The sequence below is a fragment of the Hyperoodon ampullatus genome (genome assembly GCF_949752795.1).
Source record: "Hyperoodon ampullatus genome assembly, chromosome: 8".
Taxonomy (NCBI): Eukaryota; Metazoa; Chordata; class Mammalia; order Artiodactyla; family Ziphiidae; genus Hyperoodon; species Hyperoodon ampullatus.
In genome coordinates, this window is record NC_136921.1 from 46,536,584 (window position 1) to 46,553,995 (window position 17,412).

At 33.6% G+C, this 17,412-nt stretch overlaps 1 protein-coding gene across 1 annotated transcript in view; it reads right to left on the reverse strand.

The window, feature by feature from the left end:
* Positions 1–17,187, reverse strand: part of COL3A1 (collagen type III alpha 1 chain) — a gene marked incomplete at its 5' end in the record, with an annotated part of 38,848 nt that extends 21,661 nt beyond the window's left edge. The window contains 10 exons of the mRNA XM_079710691.1: positions 571–624; positions 787–840; positions 1,497–1,550; positions 2,308–2,361; positions 2,824–2,877; positions 4,665–4,736; positions 6,004–6,117; positions 6,555–6,605; positions 6,860–7,062; positions 17,112–17,187. Coding sequence (XP_079566817.1) covers positions 571–624; positions 787–840; positions 1,497–1,550; positions 2,308–2,361; positions 2,824–2,877; positions 4,665–4,736; positions 6,004–6,117; positions 6,555–6,605; positions 6,860–7,062; positions 17,112–17,187 — 786 coding nt within the window. The remainder of the gene's footprint in view (positions 1–570; positions 625–786; positions 841–1,496; positions 1,551–2,307; positions 2,362–2,823; positions 2,878–4,664; positions 4,737–6,003; positions 6,118–6,554; positions 6,606–6,859; positions 7,063–17,111) is intronic.
* Positions 17,188–17,412: the final 225 nt, after the last annotated feature.

Genomic DNA, 17,412 nt, shown 5'->3' on the forward strand with positions numbered 1-17,412 from the left:
TAGCTTTACCACATAGCACTATTTTCAACATTGACATGAATAATTTAAAACTCTTTTAAGTGCATTGAAGACCTTGGACATTGATTTTACAGTTAAAAACATGAAATAGTTAGAAAGTACAATTTAGTCCAATTAGGAATTTGCTTTAAATGTAGCATTAGGCAAGTATCAGTTTCATAGATTTTTATGTCTATGAAGTTGATCAATTTGGCTCAGCTGGTTTACTCTATCTAATGTTTTGCATAGAATAAGTCATTTGATTCGATCTGTAAATCATATTGACTAAGTCAAGAATAGTTCTCAATAGTATATTTTCATCTTTTCTGACAGTGGCAGTAAGAAACTTACTGTTTTGTAAGTATTTTCCATACACTTAAAATCAGCTTTATTACTTTATGTAAAATAACTAGTTGATTTGGTCAACAAATAAAGTTGATAGACTTAGAAAATCAAAACGACTAGTCAGAACCAATCATTTTTGGCACACAATCAACTGTCCAATAAAATTGATTAGTTAAGTAAACATAGCCAAATGAAACAACTTAGAGTCAATTTAGAAACTGTACTTACTCTATGTCCTTTCATACCAGGGAATCCAGGCATGCCAGCTGGACCTTTGACACCCTAAAAATAAGGAATAAAAAAGATATTAATGAACTTTCAAATAGACTCACAATCCAGTAGTAAAAATGCCTTCCCTTTTTAAGTTTAATTTAATTATATAATAATTTTCAATCTAAGATCATTGTGATTACTCCAACTATTCACTGCATGCTGAACACTTACTGGAGGGCCAGGCAGTCCTCGCTCTCCAGGTCGTCCGGGTCTTCCCGATTCCCCCTAGGTGGAGAAATAAAGAATATATGGGAGCTTGTGTAAGAGAAAACTCATTGTAACCAATTAGTGAACTGATTATTTTGCATTTTTCTCACCAAGGACTCATGAAAATGGTTGGACTAAACATATGGTTGTGAGAACAGCTTTCCTAGTAAAAGGAATCGGGAGAGCTTCTCCCACCTTGATATAAACTTATAAAAAATGCAGGCATCACTCCAAACAAGTATTATGACCACCTCTCAATCCAGTGGGAAGAATTTGCCATTGGAAATTAAATGGGAAAGAAAGACTGACATGATATTAATTGTGTTTTTAAGTTTTCAAGTTCATAAAGAACTGATACAAATTTCTTTATTACAAGAGAGAGAGAGAAGAAGCATCTTCTCTAGTTAAGTGATGTATTCACTGGATGACTCTTCCTGACAGAGTCAAGAAGCACATTTGGGGGTTTTGTTGGTTTGGAATTCAAAAACTGGTATATGTAGCCATGCAAATACTATGTAGATATTCAGAGATTAATATGAGCTAAAAAGTTATTAAGATATCAACAATGTTTTGAGTAAGGTTTTTCTCTTTGAGATTCTAGAACATGGGATATATTATTTAGAATATTCCAACTTGAATTTTGCTGTATCCCCATTCAATTCTTAAAAACTTACATCCTTTCCGGCAGGACCTAATGGACCTATAGCACCAGGAGGTCCTGGAGGACCCTGAAAAAAAGGAAATAAAAAAACAAATATATCTGTAAATTTTTCTCTTACAATCAATTTATTATTCTAATTATGTGTATTTCTAGAAACAAACTCCTTTTAAAAAATACTATCAATGTTTCTCATCATGAAAATGACATACCAAGTTAATAGTATACCTATATTAAATCCAGTTGTTACTGTTTATTAAACTTATTTTTTATGAAAATCAAAAGTACCATGTATCAGTATTTTATATCACATGTGTGTATTTATAAACCCAAATGCACTTCTACATTTTTTGAGATATTGAAATTTTAAATGTATAGGTATTTTCAAATATTTTGAAATATTAAACTAACTTCACCTTATTTACACAGCATGTTTTCTTGGTGGACTTTTTTAGACTATGCTTATTTCTACGAAATTAATTTTAAAATTATATTTCAGAAGAGTAGACATGCAGGTGAACTGAGTGGCTACAGGATAATTAATCTATATTTAAGAGAAAGAGGATTTGTATTTGCACTAGGAAGTGGACTGTGGTGGTGGCTAATTAGCCAGGAAATTCCTAGATTAAAATAGTGTCTCTAAGATATCTAAGCCATTGAGCCCAAAAGATCTTTGAAACCAGTTCAACGATCATAAAAGTACAATTTATTATTTTAAATAAATTTGATCTATATTTTGTAACATTTGCCGGTTATGTTTTAGAAAATGAAGGGTGTTTCTATCTAGAACTGTTAATTTATTAAATATAGATATAATTGTTACTTACTGAAGGACCAGCTTGCCCAGGTTCACCAGGGGGACCTTGGTATCCTGGAGAACCCTAGTGGATAGAATAATACGTAAATATTTTTAAACTAACTTAATCTTCATATGATTCATTTACATCTTGAAGACAGTATGAAATCAGAATTTGTGAATGTAGTCAGTGAATTTTATTTTAGTTTATAAATATTGAAACCACAATTTTTCAGGTCAAAATAGAGTTAATTTATTCCGTTCTACACACTTAATTCCACTGAAACTGAATTATTTCAGACTTGAAGCCATATGACATGCAAATTAAATATGTGTTTTAATTTTACCAAGGTTTTAATTGCTAATAGTTAAAAGGAACTAAATGTGAAATTCCAACATCTTTGAAGGAATGATAGTTCCTTGGTTGCTACTTCTCTACTTAATTGGGATTATGCTTGCTGGAATGGCAAAATTACAGCAAGATCTGTATTAACTTGATTTATATAATATGCATGAAGAAGAAATCACCATTAATGGCTATACTTACAGGGGAACCAGGATGACCAGATGCACCAGGGGCACCGGGTGGGCCGGGCGGACCCTGGAACAAAAATTTGAAAGATAAGTACAAAATAAATGCATCTGAAATACACTTTATCCAGGCACCAGAGATGTCTCTGTTTGGAATGATACTGACATCTTTAAAAGTGAGAACAGCATACCTCATTATGTGATAACTATTCATAGATTAATTAATTTTATTAATTTTAAATGAAAATCTCATCACAAAAACTTCACTCTAAATGAAATTCTCTCAGAGTCAATAAAAATTATTGGTGTTATAAAATGTTGACCTGAGTTCCCCAAAAAGCACATTCAAAATCTGGAAAAATCTATACAAAATGCTTTGAGAATCTCTGCAACATTAGGGTGATACTTGAACTGAGGAAGAAGCATATTTTTGCCTGCCAGCTCAACTAAATGTGGAAAAATATTGATCTGCATACTATAAACCCCAGTTTCTAAAAATAATGATGTAAATCAACTCAAAAGTTCTTAACCATATCACTGAGTTGTGTTGATATGAAGATTTAGTTGCGTATGTAAGATTCATTGTACGTGAGAAAACAATAGATTGTAAATGATTTATCATTGTTCAGAAATAAAGGTTAAATTAGAAAATCTTCAGTTTTGTAGCACACTATTTATAAATACTGTTAATAAATTTATAAAACTAGAGTTTCTTCTTAAATTTTATCTTGTAACTTTTTTTCTGGAATCTTAATAAGTAGTGGATTTTTTAGTTTTTTGGGTTTTTTTTTTTTAGTAAAAACAGTATATCTGATTGAAAAATAGGATTCGTAATGTGAATGTAGCTGAGTAACAACAGATGTTTACATTTACATAGTTAATACAATTGTCCTTCTGGTTTTAAAATATACACAAAAAAGTCACAGCCTCTAAAACTTTAAAGATGAGTAAAATTCTCTTCTTACAATTTACTTTTTACCAATTAAGGGTCTTTCTTTAACTGATCATTTAGATCTAATAGCTGAAATTTTGTCCTCTCTAATTTTAGAAGTCACAACTATGGGGTCCAATGATCTGGGCAGCAATCTTCCATAATCCCTGGGAATCCAGCTTCATGTCTCATTTACACATACATACCTGTTTCTGGCAGTAAAATGTAACCTTCCATAGTACTGCTCCTCCTAATGGCTATTCTTCAACAAGGGTCATTTACATGGGATGCCATGCGTCAAGCACACGTGCCTAGGTTTCAATGCTTTTTTGCTATTTTCTTCTATCAAAACTTCAAGTCATTTACCTTGAAGGGAACCCTTTGCATACAATGTGAATTGATATCATTTACAATAGATGAACTTCAATACTCGATAAATTCTGGAAATATTTGTATTTGATTTCAGGATTTGAGGTGAGGTGAATTGTGGTATTGGATTCTCATCAAGTGGATTGTCATCTAGAAAGTAGCATTTGAATAGTGAGCAGACGTTGAAAGAAGGTTTTGAACAACTCGGGTGAGAAAATGGAAAAGTGGAAGTGAAAAATAACAAAATTTGATTAAAATTAGGAAATATATGAGTGTGAGACCTAAGTATGAAGGCAGGTGTGCCCCTAGAATAGGTGGTTTTGTAAAGAAGGAAGGAGTGGCAAAACAGGCATGAAATAAGAGGCAGTGAAGAAAAAAAATGAGTTAGGAAAGAAGGATCATGATAAACCTACCATTTTCTTTCCCACCTTAACAAAGAATAAGCTATTTTGTACAATTCTGTCATAACACTGTATTACTAGAAGAACAACAATTCAAGATTTAACAGAGTGGAAGGCTAAATTATTCTCTAAATGCTGACAAACACATGTACATACTGGTGGCCCGAGATAGCCTGTGACTCCTCCTCCAGCCTTGACGTCATATGCCTCATACTGGGGAGAATAGTTCTGTAGCAAAGAGACCAGGTAGATAAAATCATGTTGATATATAGATCATAATTCTTTTCAGAAGCATTTAGAAGAAATGCATGCAACATCTGTTCACTGATAGAAAGTTTTCTGCATGCCAGAGAGTGTGGTATGTATTATTTATCTTGCTAATTCTATCTCTCTGTAACTTTAGATATTAGATGTCTTACAGAAATACTTGCCTATGCAATGCACAAATCTCTCAACTGATTGTATGCAATTTGTTTCTATATGCTCTTACTAAAAATATTTCTAAGTGATATCTACAGCCTTAGAAACATAAGATCATAGACGAAGGCTGAAAGAGCCTTGAGATCATATAATCTGACTTTCTTACTTTGAGCAGAAAAAATGATGTCAAATTACTTTCTCAAAAGTTAATGATACAAGTAAAATGGATATCTCCAGTTTTTGGTTAATGTACCTAACAGATACGCCAAAAAGTAAACATCCCCGTAGAAAACAAGCAAAAAACCCCGTAGAAATTTAATAGAAAGGTTCATGTGTTTATTGGATTGTTTTAGAGATTATTTTATTTTGAATTCTAGGCCTAGGAATGGATTCTGTTTGGTACCAAGATAAGAATGTTAGACTATATCCTTTGCTTCCTGTCAAATTGATTTTTGAAAATCTTTTTTTCAACCCAGAGTGATATTTATGTATGTTTTCTAATTTCTCCTAATTTCATGCAGTAGAAATGTTGTCTTATTTATTTGTTTAGTTATCTGCTTTACATGCAGAGTTAGTGGGTTACCATGCTTTTCAAGAGGAGCAGGATAAGCTCTGAAGGCTTGGCAAGAGTAGTTGCATAGGCTTGAATAATCCTCTGGACTTGAAGTCGTTAAGGAGTGTTCGTAGCTCTTCAGCTGCTTTTGTCCAGACTTTCAGAGGCTTTACCATCAGGATTATAAGGAGAATAGTAACAGCAATTCCTAAATTCTCTAGGTTAATTCTTTGGGGAGTTGATGGTTCATTTTTCAAACCTAATGCTGGGAAATTAGAAGCTGGGAAATTTTGCAAAGATATAATAGCAATAGCATTAGAATTATGAGGAAAAGTGAATATTTATAAAGCACTTAGAAGAGTGCCTAGCATATATAAGCACTAGATGGGAATTTGTTAAATACATAAAATCAGAGAATAGATATAAGAAACCCACAGAAGTGAGATGTCATATAGACTAAAGAAAAGAAAATGAACCAGGTAGTTTTAAATGGGACACTCTTTTAGTTCTGGAATTTATTACCTGGCTACCAGTAGGGCACGATTCACAGATTCCAGGAGGGCCGGGAGAACCAGGGGAACCTGGCAGTCCTGGAAGGCCAGGATCACCATTTCTCCCAGGAATACCAGGAGGACCCTAAAAAAAATCAGAGATAAAAATAAACAAAACACTGAAAAGTCCTAGTGATTTAGAATCATTATTAAATTGTAGCTTCTATGCTTTATAAGAAATCAACATAAGGGATACGTTTTCTTGGGAATCTATACATTTTTACCCAAATCATGTGAATAATTTCAGTGTAATTTATTCCTTTGTATATTGACCTATATGTTATTTTTCAAACCAATAATAGGGATGAAGACATTATACAAAGTTGGGGAAATCTGAATCTTTACATGCACAATTATGGATTCTCAGTTTGAGTTATCATGTGTCATTATTTAAATATGTGGTACTAAAGGAAATGGATACATGATGAAAGTTCAAATATGGAAAGGTTATTAGAAGGGGAAAAAAAAGAAAGCAAACTCATCAAGGAACTAATTTCCTTTCACTGTAGAATGTTTACTTACTGGATCTCCTTTGGGGCCTTGAGGTCCTTGACCGTTAAGAGGACGAGTGGGCTAATAAATGGAAAAGATATAGATTAAACAAGACATAGATAGGAACAATTTTCCCATGAAATGTGTCCCAGTTTCTTATCCTAAATTGCATCCAATCCCTGGTTTTTAACAGGAAGGTTCACCTTTTACTGGTAATACCCATGTGATTATTTGCTGGACATTACTTTCACTTCCTTTCAGGCTCCTATGACATAGGAACTATTCATGTGTTTAAATATGAATCTTGAGTATGTACAGATTTTCTTTAAACTCACAGCTGTTGGAGGCTGTGGGCAAACTGCACAACATTCTCCAAATGGGATCTCGGGGTTGGGACAGTCTAATTCTTGGTCATCACATATTATATCATCACAGAGAACAGATCCTGAGTCACAGACACATATTTGGCATGGTTCTGGTTTCCAGACATCTCTATCCGCATAGGACTGACCAAGATGGGAGCATCCTCCTTCCACAACTGAAAAATAAGAGAGATGGTGTAATATTTTGCACATTCAAAAAAATCCAAAAATTAAATTATGAAGAATATCATGGTCTTCCTCCATAATTTGCTAAGTAGTAAGAGACTGTGTTAAATACCAAATCTGTTTATTAACATCAAATTGGCATACCAAGGTAAATTTTCCTTAGGGCCAGTAGGTATTTTACTTTTGCTTGTAGGGAGAACTTAACACCAGTGGAAATCTGACAATCACTTAAATATTTATTTATTAATTGTGCAATTGAAAACAAGTTTTTCTATCTAATTTCTATTCTTTGCTTTAACTATAGATGGGAGCATTAAACTATAAAGATGATTTTGTCACTAACTCTGAAGACTTTCTGGATTTTATTAACTTAGTTGAGAAATTCAGGGGAAAACTGAATTCCTCTTGGCAACATAAAATTCTTCCAGATTCCTGGGAAAATCTTAACAAGTCTTATTGTATGTATTGAATATCACTGCTAGCTCTGTTGGGCATTAGTAGGTCAACATAATATGATGTAATATAATATATTGTATACCTCATATGGATGTAAAGAGGTTTCCAAATCACTAAAAAAAAAAAAGTTTTTAAAACAAAAATTGGCAAGGAATAATAGGGAAAAATATGAATCATGACCATGTGTATGTGTGGCTTAAAATGGTCAAAAATTTGCTTGAACCAAAATTTTAGACTTGTTTCCTAATTATATGTAAGATACTGAAATTTCAGCAGCTATTAACAATGAATCAGCTTAGGGGTTGCCAAAATAAAACCAGGTCTCAATTCTTAAAGCATTAGCTGTGGACTGTGCTTGAATACAACTTTAGCTCCCGAGCATTACTATGATAGCTTGCCAGTAATTGAGAAAATAAATTACAAGTTTCTAAACATCTGAAAAAATTTTTGCCAACAACAAATCATATACTTGTTCAGTATTTGTATTTTTGTGAAACAGTGAAATTTTACTTTCTCAGAGCCTGAACTTTTGTCTGTTGAAAGAGGCTTGCTTGGGAGAAGGCAAGTCGTTTAAGAACACTTTTTGGTGCCTTGTGGCCAAGAGGCCTTTGAGAGAGTCCTGAGATTTTTCCACCTGGATACTACATACAGCCATGGATACTACATACAGCCATGAAGATCACCTCTTCAAGTTCCCGTTTTTATATCCTCTCCATACCTGAAGTAATGCTAAATATTTTGGGTATAGAGGTTTGGCTGATTCAGTAAAAAAACAGTTCACAGAAAAAGGAGAATTTTAGGGCTTCCCTGGTGGCGCAGTGGTTAAGAGTCCGCCTGCCCATGCAGGGGACACGGGTTCGTGCCCCGGTCCTGGAGGATCCCACATGCCGCGGAGCGGCTGGGCCGGTGAGCCATGGCCGCTGAGCCTGAGCGTCCGGAGCCTGTGCTCCGCAACGGGAGAGGCCACAACGGTGAGAGGCCCGCGTACCGCAAAAAAAGAGAAGAATTTTAGAATCTAGGGACTCTACAGCATACCTCCCCTCCTCATTTCCATCTCTGTGTGCAGATGCAACTTTAATGATCTTGTGCCACGCCCCTGATGGATTCAAGAAGTTTAAAAGTCTTTTCTTGTTACAATTACCCAATGTGTTTACAGCTAATAAAAGAAAGTATGATTGTTTCACTGCAATTTTAAGTAGGCAAGAAAGAATCTGCTTATTTTAAAAAGTTATTTTAGTTCCTCCTCCATGTTTGAAATAGATGAGAACATTGGAAAGAAATATTGTCTAAGCTTTGAAAGGAGCGTTCCTTTATACTTTGTGAGCATAAAAGCTGAATGCCAAAATGCTTACCTCATGTGAACGAAGTAGGCCTATTTAAAGGGTGTTTTGAAAGATATGCTTAAGAGAAGTGCAATCTTTTTCATATTATTATGAACAGTAGTAATTTAAAGGATCTAGGCATTAAATTTGTTCTCTAAGCAGAAACGACATATTTAGGACCTAAGTTCACTGGTTTTCAGAAAAGGCCTGAAAATTTTGATGAGATGGAAGGTTGTTTAATAAAATTGTATGACATACACTCTTCAAACTTTACACTGGCTCCCTTTTCTCAAGATGAATTATTTTTTAAAAATTTCTCTAAATTAACATTATATGAAGTGTCCCAACAGATTAGTTTTAGCTCAAGGTTTTTTCTCATTAATAATGTGGATATCAGCCTTCTCGGCTTCCTTGAAGATATCACTAGTATACAGAATATTGACCATAGGCCAATATATGTTTGAAATTTGCTGAGGGTAGATTTTAAGTGTTTTCACCACACACACACACATGCACACACACATGTAACTATGTGGATGTATTAATTAATTTGATTGTGGCAATCATCTCACAATGTGTATATATATCAACTCATCATGTTGTACACCTTAAATATATACAATTTCAGTTGTCATTTATACTTCAATAAAGCTGAGAAAAAAAAAAAGAAAAAGATACGACCAGTTTATACTAATACTTCTTTTAGCTCTTTGTTTTTGGGTCAAGAATATCTTTCTATATTTAACGTAGGACTTGTTTTATAAAAATTAGCTGTTGGATACTGATGGCATATTAAAGAGAAATGAAGATAACAGTTAAAACTAGGGTCAAGCATGTTGTATTTTAAATATCTTCTCTTCCTATGTCCTTATTCTGCTTTAAAATTAACATAAAACATTTTCCCTTGTGTATTCATCCTCCTATATTTGTGTCTCATTGAAGGTACTATCACAACCTAGAGATATGGTATTTTACATTCGCTCTGCAAACTTTTAAACGAGTGAGCATAATATTGACATTAAAGTTGTAAACGAATTTTTTAGAATTGGGGTTAAACTCAATGTTACATAAATGAAAATTATTTAACCTTTTGTTTCCAAATTTTATTAGAAGCCATGTGTGTTATGCTTTTTAAAACATAGAGGTCTCAGTATAAAGGTTGAGTTATTTTGGTGTACTTCTCTTTTTTTTTAAAGGTGATGTTGTTCTAAATAAAAGAAGAAAGGTGGAATGCTTGAAAAATAAGAATTAATGCACTTTTGTTTATTGCCGTAACTTATCTCACATTCATTTGAAAGAAATCTGGCTCTCCTGAAAAGTCAGTTCCTGTAGAAACTTGTAGCTGAAAGTCAGACTTTTTTTGCAGTTCTGCCTCAGTCACCCTTGTTGAAAGAATGGAGAATTCTATGTAGTTGCCTCTAACTTTGTGTTTTGTGCGTGACAAAATATGGTTGGCAATATGTTCTCTCAGAAGCTAAACCTATTACACAGATGTCTCACGGTCCTCAGTTTTAGGGCCATAGCCTAGTTATATATGAGAAAATCATGGCAGAGTCAAGGAAAAACACGTTTTGTTTTCAAGGGGAATAAAATGCTCTAGTTAGCCACTTGCAGCATTTAGAAATAAAATAGAAAAGGGAATTCAGAAACAGTAGTCATCTCATATTATTCCCTTCTTTTCTTAGATATCTAAATTCAAAGAAGCTTTGATGAAAAAGATAAGATACATACTTTGGTAAATATGTTAAAGAAAAGGTAAATAATCTCATTTTTACTGCTGGACAAGTAATAGATTTCCCAATTACTTCCTTTATTGTTATTCCTTAAACTAAGTCTCCCTGTTCCAATGTGTAATTAATTTTAACCCCCACCTCTCACGTCACTTAGTGTTTCTGTTCCTTAGTACAAAGAACCGTCCTGAAATAAATTTCTCTGTGGTCACTCAAACAATGCATTAGACTAAATCATCATCTAAGTTATAAAACAAAATGCAGCTAGTGTATGACATAATCTGCTCTTTGACTCTTTTATTTTCTAGCTCTCTGTTTTGGAACTTTAGAGAAAAATAAAACCAAGTAACATAATTTAATATTTTCAGATGTTCTTAAAAGCTTTCCTTTTTGTTGTTTTGGTTTCCATTCTTCAAATGTTAATTTATGCTGATTTGATAGAATTTTACTGTAGTGACTAAAAAATAATGCAACTTATGTTTGTCTTAATTACATTTTTGGAGTAAAAATAGTATGCCTTAAAGCATCCAATCAAATTATTAATTTAGCTTGAGTGATAAGTTTAATTTTTTTCTCTTGTCTTCTTATTGAATCCTCTTCAGAGAGAAGGTTTTCTTTAATCTGAAAATCTAAAAATAACAGATGTGATACGCAAATTATCATAACATTATTTTCCTGTTACTGTAGAAAGTTGAATATTTTGTAAGTGTGAGCAAAAGGAGTTCATATAGCTTCCAACTGAAATATGTTTGGCTTTTAAATGATACTTATGTTTGAAGAACATACATTTTTAATAAATATGTTTTGGCTGCTTATTATTAATCAGAGTATGTTAAAGTATGTTAGATGAATTAACAAAAAGGACTGAAGGAAATATCTGTAGACCTAAGTAGATAGATAATTTCAATTTTAAAATGTTTTGCATGGACAAGGTAGATTCTTCTTATTCTTGTCCCCTACAAAAAAAAAAAAAAAAACCCCAAACCAAGAAATTTTATGAATCATCATTTCTAGATGTTTCCTTGTTTTATTCTTTATAGTTATATGATTTTTATGTCTCCAATTAGAAATTTCCTTTAAGGTGGTTAATATTTTGCCCTGTGAAAAATAAAAATATTAGAGAATTAGAATTAGAAGTATCATATACCTAACAATCAGCAATTATATTATAATATAATCTGATTAGTGATCAATTATAGGAATACTGAGGAAAATATATTCTACTTGTATAATTACAGTTGGCAAACATCTTTAAATTTTATGTCTGATAACCAAAATGTTATTCTTACCTTCCTTATCACTAAATCATTAAGTACTTAAATTTCTTCCTTACAGTAATTTTATTTTCCAGTGTTAGTAAAACTAATACTAGGCAGAGTTTGTATCTGTATCTCTTATGCTGCAGGCCCTGTTCTGCAACATGCTTCGTATATCTATTTTACTTAAGCTTCCCACAGGCCCTGTGAGGTGGGTGTTGTCATAATCCTCATTTTACAGGTGGGAAATCTGAGATACAGAGACATGAAGTGATTTTCCCAAGGTTTTATATGGTAAGAGGTAAAGCTAATATTTGAACCTAGGAAAGCTGTCTCTAAATTCCATACTCTTAACTACTACACTCTATTCCCTTTCTGCAGTTTCAAGGGCAGGGTAGGATTAAAGAAGTTAACTTCAAAGCTCTGTCCCATTATGGTTTCTAAATCCTGCAAGCTTAAAATCAGAATCTAAAAAGACGGGTTTATTTTTTGTTTTATTTAAGGAATAACATTTTTCTGCAGAATATCTTTTCAATCTGGCCTCAAAACGAGAAGATAATATCTGGAGTTGAATTCTGTTGTTTATTTTCTCCTGACCTTACGAAAAAGAGTTTAATCTCCAAGACCACCCTAATGACATCCAGACCACCAACAGGATTAACTGGGACTGGGAACTCAGCATACATTTTACTAGATACAGAGAAGCAGGATCCTATCAGCAGCAACAACAATAAACAGATAAGCCTTATGTATCCAGTGCAAAAAAACATATTTAGGATGTCTAAGATTGATTTTCAGAAAATATAGTTACTAAATGATTCATATTAATGAACTTCTAACTTCATTAAAAGCTTCCCTTCTGAATCTGGACATTTATGACCATACCAGGCAGCTCCAGAGTGTTTCTCTGATTTTAATTAACTTGAGAAACACAGTCCCTGTTTGCTATCCTCCACACCAAATACTATAGAAAACAAAGTTTTGGAAAAATAAATGCCATTTTACTGAAGCAGTAATTTCTTAATGTGACTTTTCAAAGCAAATTTAATTTTTAATAGGTTCTGAATCCTTTATGTTCAATGTTTACATCTTTGGGGCACTTTAATTTTTGCCCTCTTCTTTGAACTTTTCATTTTGTTCACTAAGATTACATTTTAAACGGCAGTTCTTGACCTCAGTCATGGAAAATACAAGGGTTTTATTAGTTAATCTGAAAGGAATCCGTTTCTGCTGTGTTTTCATTAGGCACAGACAGAAATTCTAGTGTTTAATATAACTCCCCAAACTGCAGTTAACAAATGATTTGTGTAAGAATTGCTATCTTATTTTTTCCGTTGTCATCTTGACGTGAAACAGGCCAAGTTTCCCTTTTGAAAACTCTAGATTTTTTTTTACATCATATCACCCCTCTCTTTTCTTTTCTATTTTATTTTTTTCTTTTGAATGTAGAAAACAACAGCACTACACTTTTTTCCAGGAAAAACTGTTTTACGAGAAACAGCCCACTGAGATGTTCCCAGAAAGTTATTGTAGACCTGGAAACTTTACAAATGTTCTTCATGTCCAACAAAGGCAATAACGTCTTTCATCTTTAAAACGTTAACTCTTAAGCAATCCACTTTAATCACTTCAAGGTGGTGAGATCATCTGATGTTACAAAATGAAAGAACTGAGCTACATAATCTTTGGAACTCTGCACCAGTCATCCACAAAGGAAACCATGGTGTTTCAGTAGATGGCACTCTTCTCCCTGAGTGACTACTCAAGTTCTGGCATGCAACTCTGTAGGTGTGGAACAGAGACTTTTGTGAGGGCTTTTAGTCTCAACTCTACTCCTAGAAAACTCATAACAAACGGTTCTTGATTTTTTATAATGAGCCTGTAGATAAGACATCAACCCAAGAATCTGAATTAGTTAGAAGCACATAACCACAGTCTTTCTTTTCCAGAATTGTTCCAGTGGCTTTGTTCTTTTCTCTTACAATACAGAGATGTTTAATTTCAGAATTTAATCAGAATATCTATTTACTTAGAGGCCTTTAGGTCATCTGATGTTGAATACTCTAGAGGTAGGGAGGAAATGCAAGGTATCATTAATGAAAAACACAAAATTTTGTACCAATACTTTATTTTCTTGGAATTTATGTTTTTACAGAGCTGAAGATAATTTCTGTTTAAATTTTAGATGAGCCTCCTATAGATTTAGCAATTCAAAGTGTGCTTGATCAGTTACAAATCCCCTCTTAAAACATAATGGAAATTAGTGTAAAAGAAAATTGACTCTCATAACCTGTGATAAGGAACTGATTTCTCTGAGTCCATTTACAGTGGACTTTAATTCTAAAGCAATTAAATGCCCACAGTTCATTATCACAGTGTAATTAGCCGAGTAACTAAATATAAGCTCAAACATTAGAACACTTTTAATTAAAATAAAGTTTATCTCTTTGCCCTAATGAAGCAATATTACTTAGTAATAACTTTTTATCCTTTTATCTATTTAATAAGCAGTAACTAAAATATGTCAAATAGTCCTAAACTCACAAACTTGACAAATATTCACAAAAATAGTTATATATTATATGTGGAATAGTTATATATGGAATTTTCAAAATGGCCATAACATTCAAGCCCATTTCCTAAAAGTCTTTGAATATTGCTACCATGTGTTTGTGTTTGAGTATGTGTGTTTGACAATATTTTATCAGTAATATACCCTTTTTCTTAGGAAAGTAGTATTTAATATTTAAAATTCACACATATTATATTTTAAAATCTCATTATAAAGTATGGAATCCAGCTATGTAACATTTATGTTGGCATTGGTTATGCAAATGGTAACTGTCTGTCAGCCACTAGGTGGCAAGTCTTTGTGCTTAAAATCTGGCATGTTTATAAACTACAGGAAATATAAAATAGAACATGTTTCTCCATTGGTAGAAGAAAATACATGAATTAGATAGAACTTTCACAGATTTGTAAAAAGACCAAAATTCTTTGTGAGGACATGTTTTATGCTCTAGAATATTCGTGTGAGTAGACTAGAAGTTAGTGCTTATTGGAGCTGTTCCGTTTCTGGGATTCTCAGGGCATTTATAAGAATCCCATATCCCAGAACTATATATGACTATTCTCAATGTGCTGTATATTCAACCACCTCCTGTAACCTCTCCAAAACTAATCTACCAGCAATTTTTGGTCTTGTTTTATAAAACCTCCAGGGAACATAAGATGTTACTATCTCAAAAAAAACTTAAACATCTTTTTTCATGAGAAACAAAAGCAGTAAACTGAACAAAATCCTTTATAACTTCCTTTGAGCATAAAAGCATACAAATGGATCAGCAAAATTTCATAGTTTTTTATTATATTCTGCAGCTAAAGGGAAAAGGGAAAATAAAAAGAACTTATGTGATATAAAGATCCTGTAAGTATCAAACACTTTTTTCCCCTCTGAAGTGGGATTGAGAAGAAAAATAGCCATAATGATTATAAAAGATTGTAACCACCAGGCAACCACAAATATTCTGTCACTCTTTTGAACTAAACATTAAAGGTTTGTAGTCTTTCCAATAAATGAGAACTTTGTGATTTTTTTCCCCAGAAATTAGCAGAATTTAAGGATTTTTAAAAAGGTAAAAGTCTTGATTGAGGTGGAGGTATGGTAGAAGTCATTTTGTATTTTAGCCAAGGAAGGACTAGGGGTTGTGGCATCTTCTGGGAGAATAGAATGGGGAGGAGAAGAGGAGAGGAACAGAGGAAAGAGGATGAGAATTCAAGGGAAGGAAAGGGGGAGGAGACAAGAGGAGGGAAGAAAGAAAAGAGATGGAGCCACACGGAGGGCACTAGGGGATGAGGGAGGGGGTGATAGAGGGAGGGGGGAAGGAGGAGGAGAGATGAGGAGAGATGGTCTTGCCTAAGAAGGGGGTGGGTTGACGAGTGAAGGAATGACAAGGGGGAAGAGGTCTAAAGGAGTCAAAAGGGGTGGAGAGATAAGAAGGTGGAGAAAGGAAGGGAGGAGAGGAAAAAGGAGGAGAGGAAATGAAGGGAACAAGGAACATGGATGTTTCTTTCTGTTTGTGACAATGGGCTGAATATAACTGAAGAAAGATCATTGGGTGTTTCCCCCCTACTTACATATACAACCTATAGGACATTAAAGATATTTGACATTAAAAATGAAAAACTGTTTTCAGACACCATGTTTGCAAAAACTATAGGTTTAAATGTAAGCATTTTTTAAATTATGTGCACATAGAAATGAATGTGTAATGATTTCTTCTAGTATATTCAAATTTAGCATTTAAAGATCTTATTTCTATGAAAGTTTGAATTCCAATATGTCTGGTATTTTAATGACTCTGAGAAACATATGAATTAAAAGAAATATTTTCACACAGTAAGATAATGAACCAAACATGGTTTTGAGGAAATTAGAACATGAGAACCATAATTTGCACTTATTAGAAAATAGAACAAATCAACTTTTTGAAGTCAAAGAGTACTAATATCTTTACCTTGTTTGCAGAAAAGTCAAACATTCCTGTTGAAAACATTTTCATAAATATTCTCTTTGTCAGTGTAAGTGCAGTTAAAGTGTAGAACATGCAGAAAACACTAGGCCCTTAACAATAAATTATTAGAAGATACGTATTAATCAACCATGTAAGTGCTTGAAACTGAATACAAACAGGAACAATGAAACCCTTTTACAGTTTGAACCCGTTTAAAGAACATTGCAGATATTACCTTGTTGCCATTTTACAAAAATATATTTCAATGGTTCTAATAATGTATAGTGTTTTCCTTTAGACTATCCTTAATGCATGCTATTTTTAAGATGCATTATCATACTGGGTAAACAATGCTTAATTCTCTATCCTTACAAAGAATCCAGCATACAAAGGAGAGCATAAAGGTATTACAAGACACCAATAACTTCCAGACTGCTTAGGGAAGCATTCCACGATGTTAACAATCCAGGAGGGGAACTTTTTAAAGCCATTTTTAAAAGGTTCCAGTACCATTAACGTGAAAACAAGTTAGTACAAGAACATCTTTATCTTCAACAACCAGAGAACTTTTAAATACAAAACGGACAGTATTCTCTTTAAGCAAATGTAAAAAGCACCACCCTGGTCAGTTCTACGTTTCACAGCTGGGAGCTGACAGGGGAAATTAGCTTTTAGGAGACTGGTTTCCCCTTTATACTGATTTGTAAAGAGAAGTAAAGGCAAAAACCCCATAAAGTTTCTTGAAATCGGTACCTACTCACCTTCCTGTTGTGCCAGAATAACAGTGGGATGAAGCAGAGCGAAAAGTAACCAGGTCCCCTTTTGCACAAAGCTCATCATGTCTAAATATCGGACATGAGACTCTTTGTGCAAAAAGGAGAAAAGCAAAGCAGCTCAGAGTAGCACCATCAGTTGTTCCCTGCCCTTCAGCACCGGGCCCGTCATAAAACTCAGCCACTGAGATTCCTGTGCTTTGGCCTTAAATAGGAAAAAGTTTGGCTTCCCTCGCTCTCCAGCCCCTTTCTGAAATATGAGAGCAGCACCCATCCCCTGAGCAGTAAA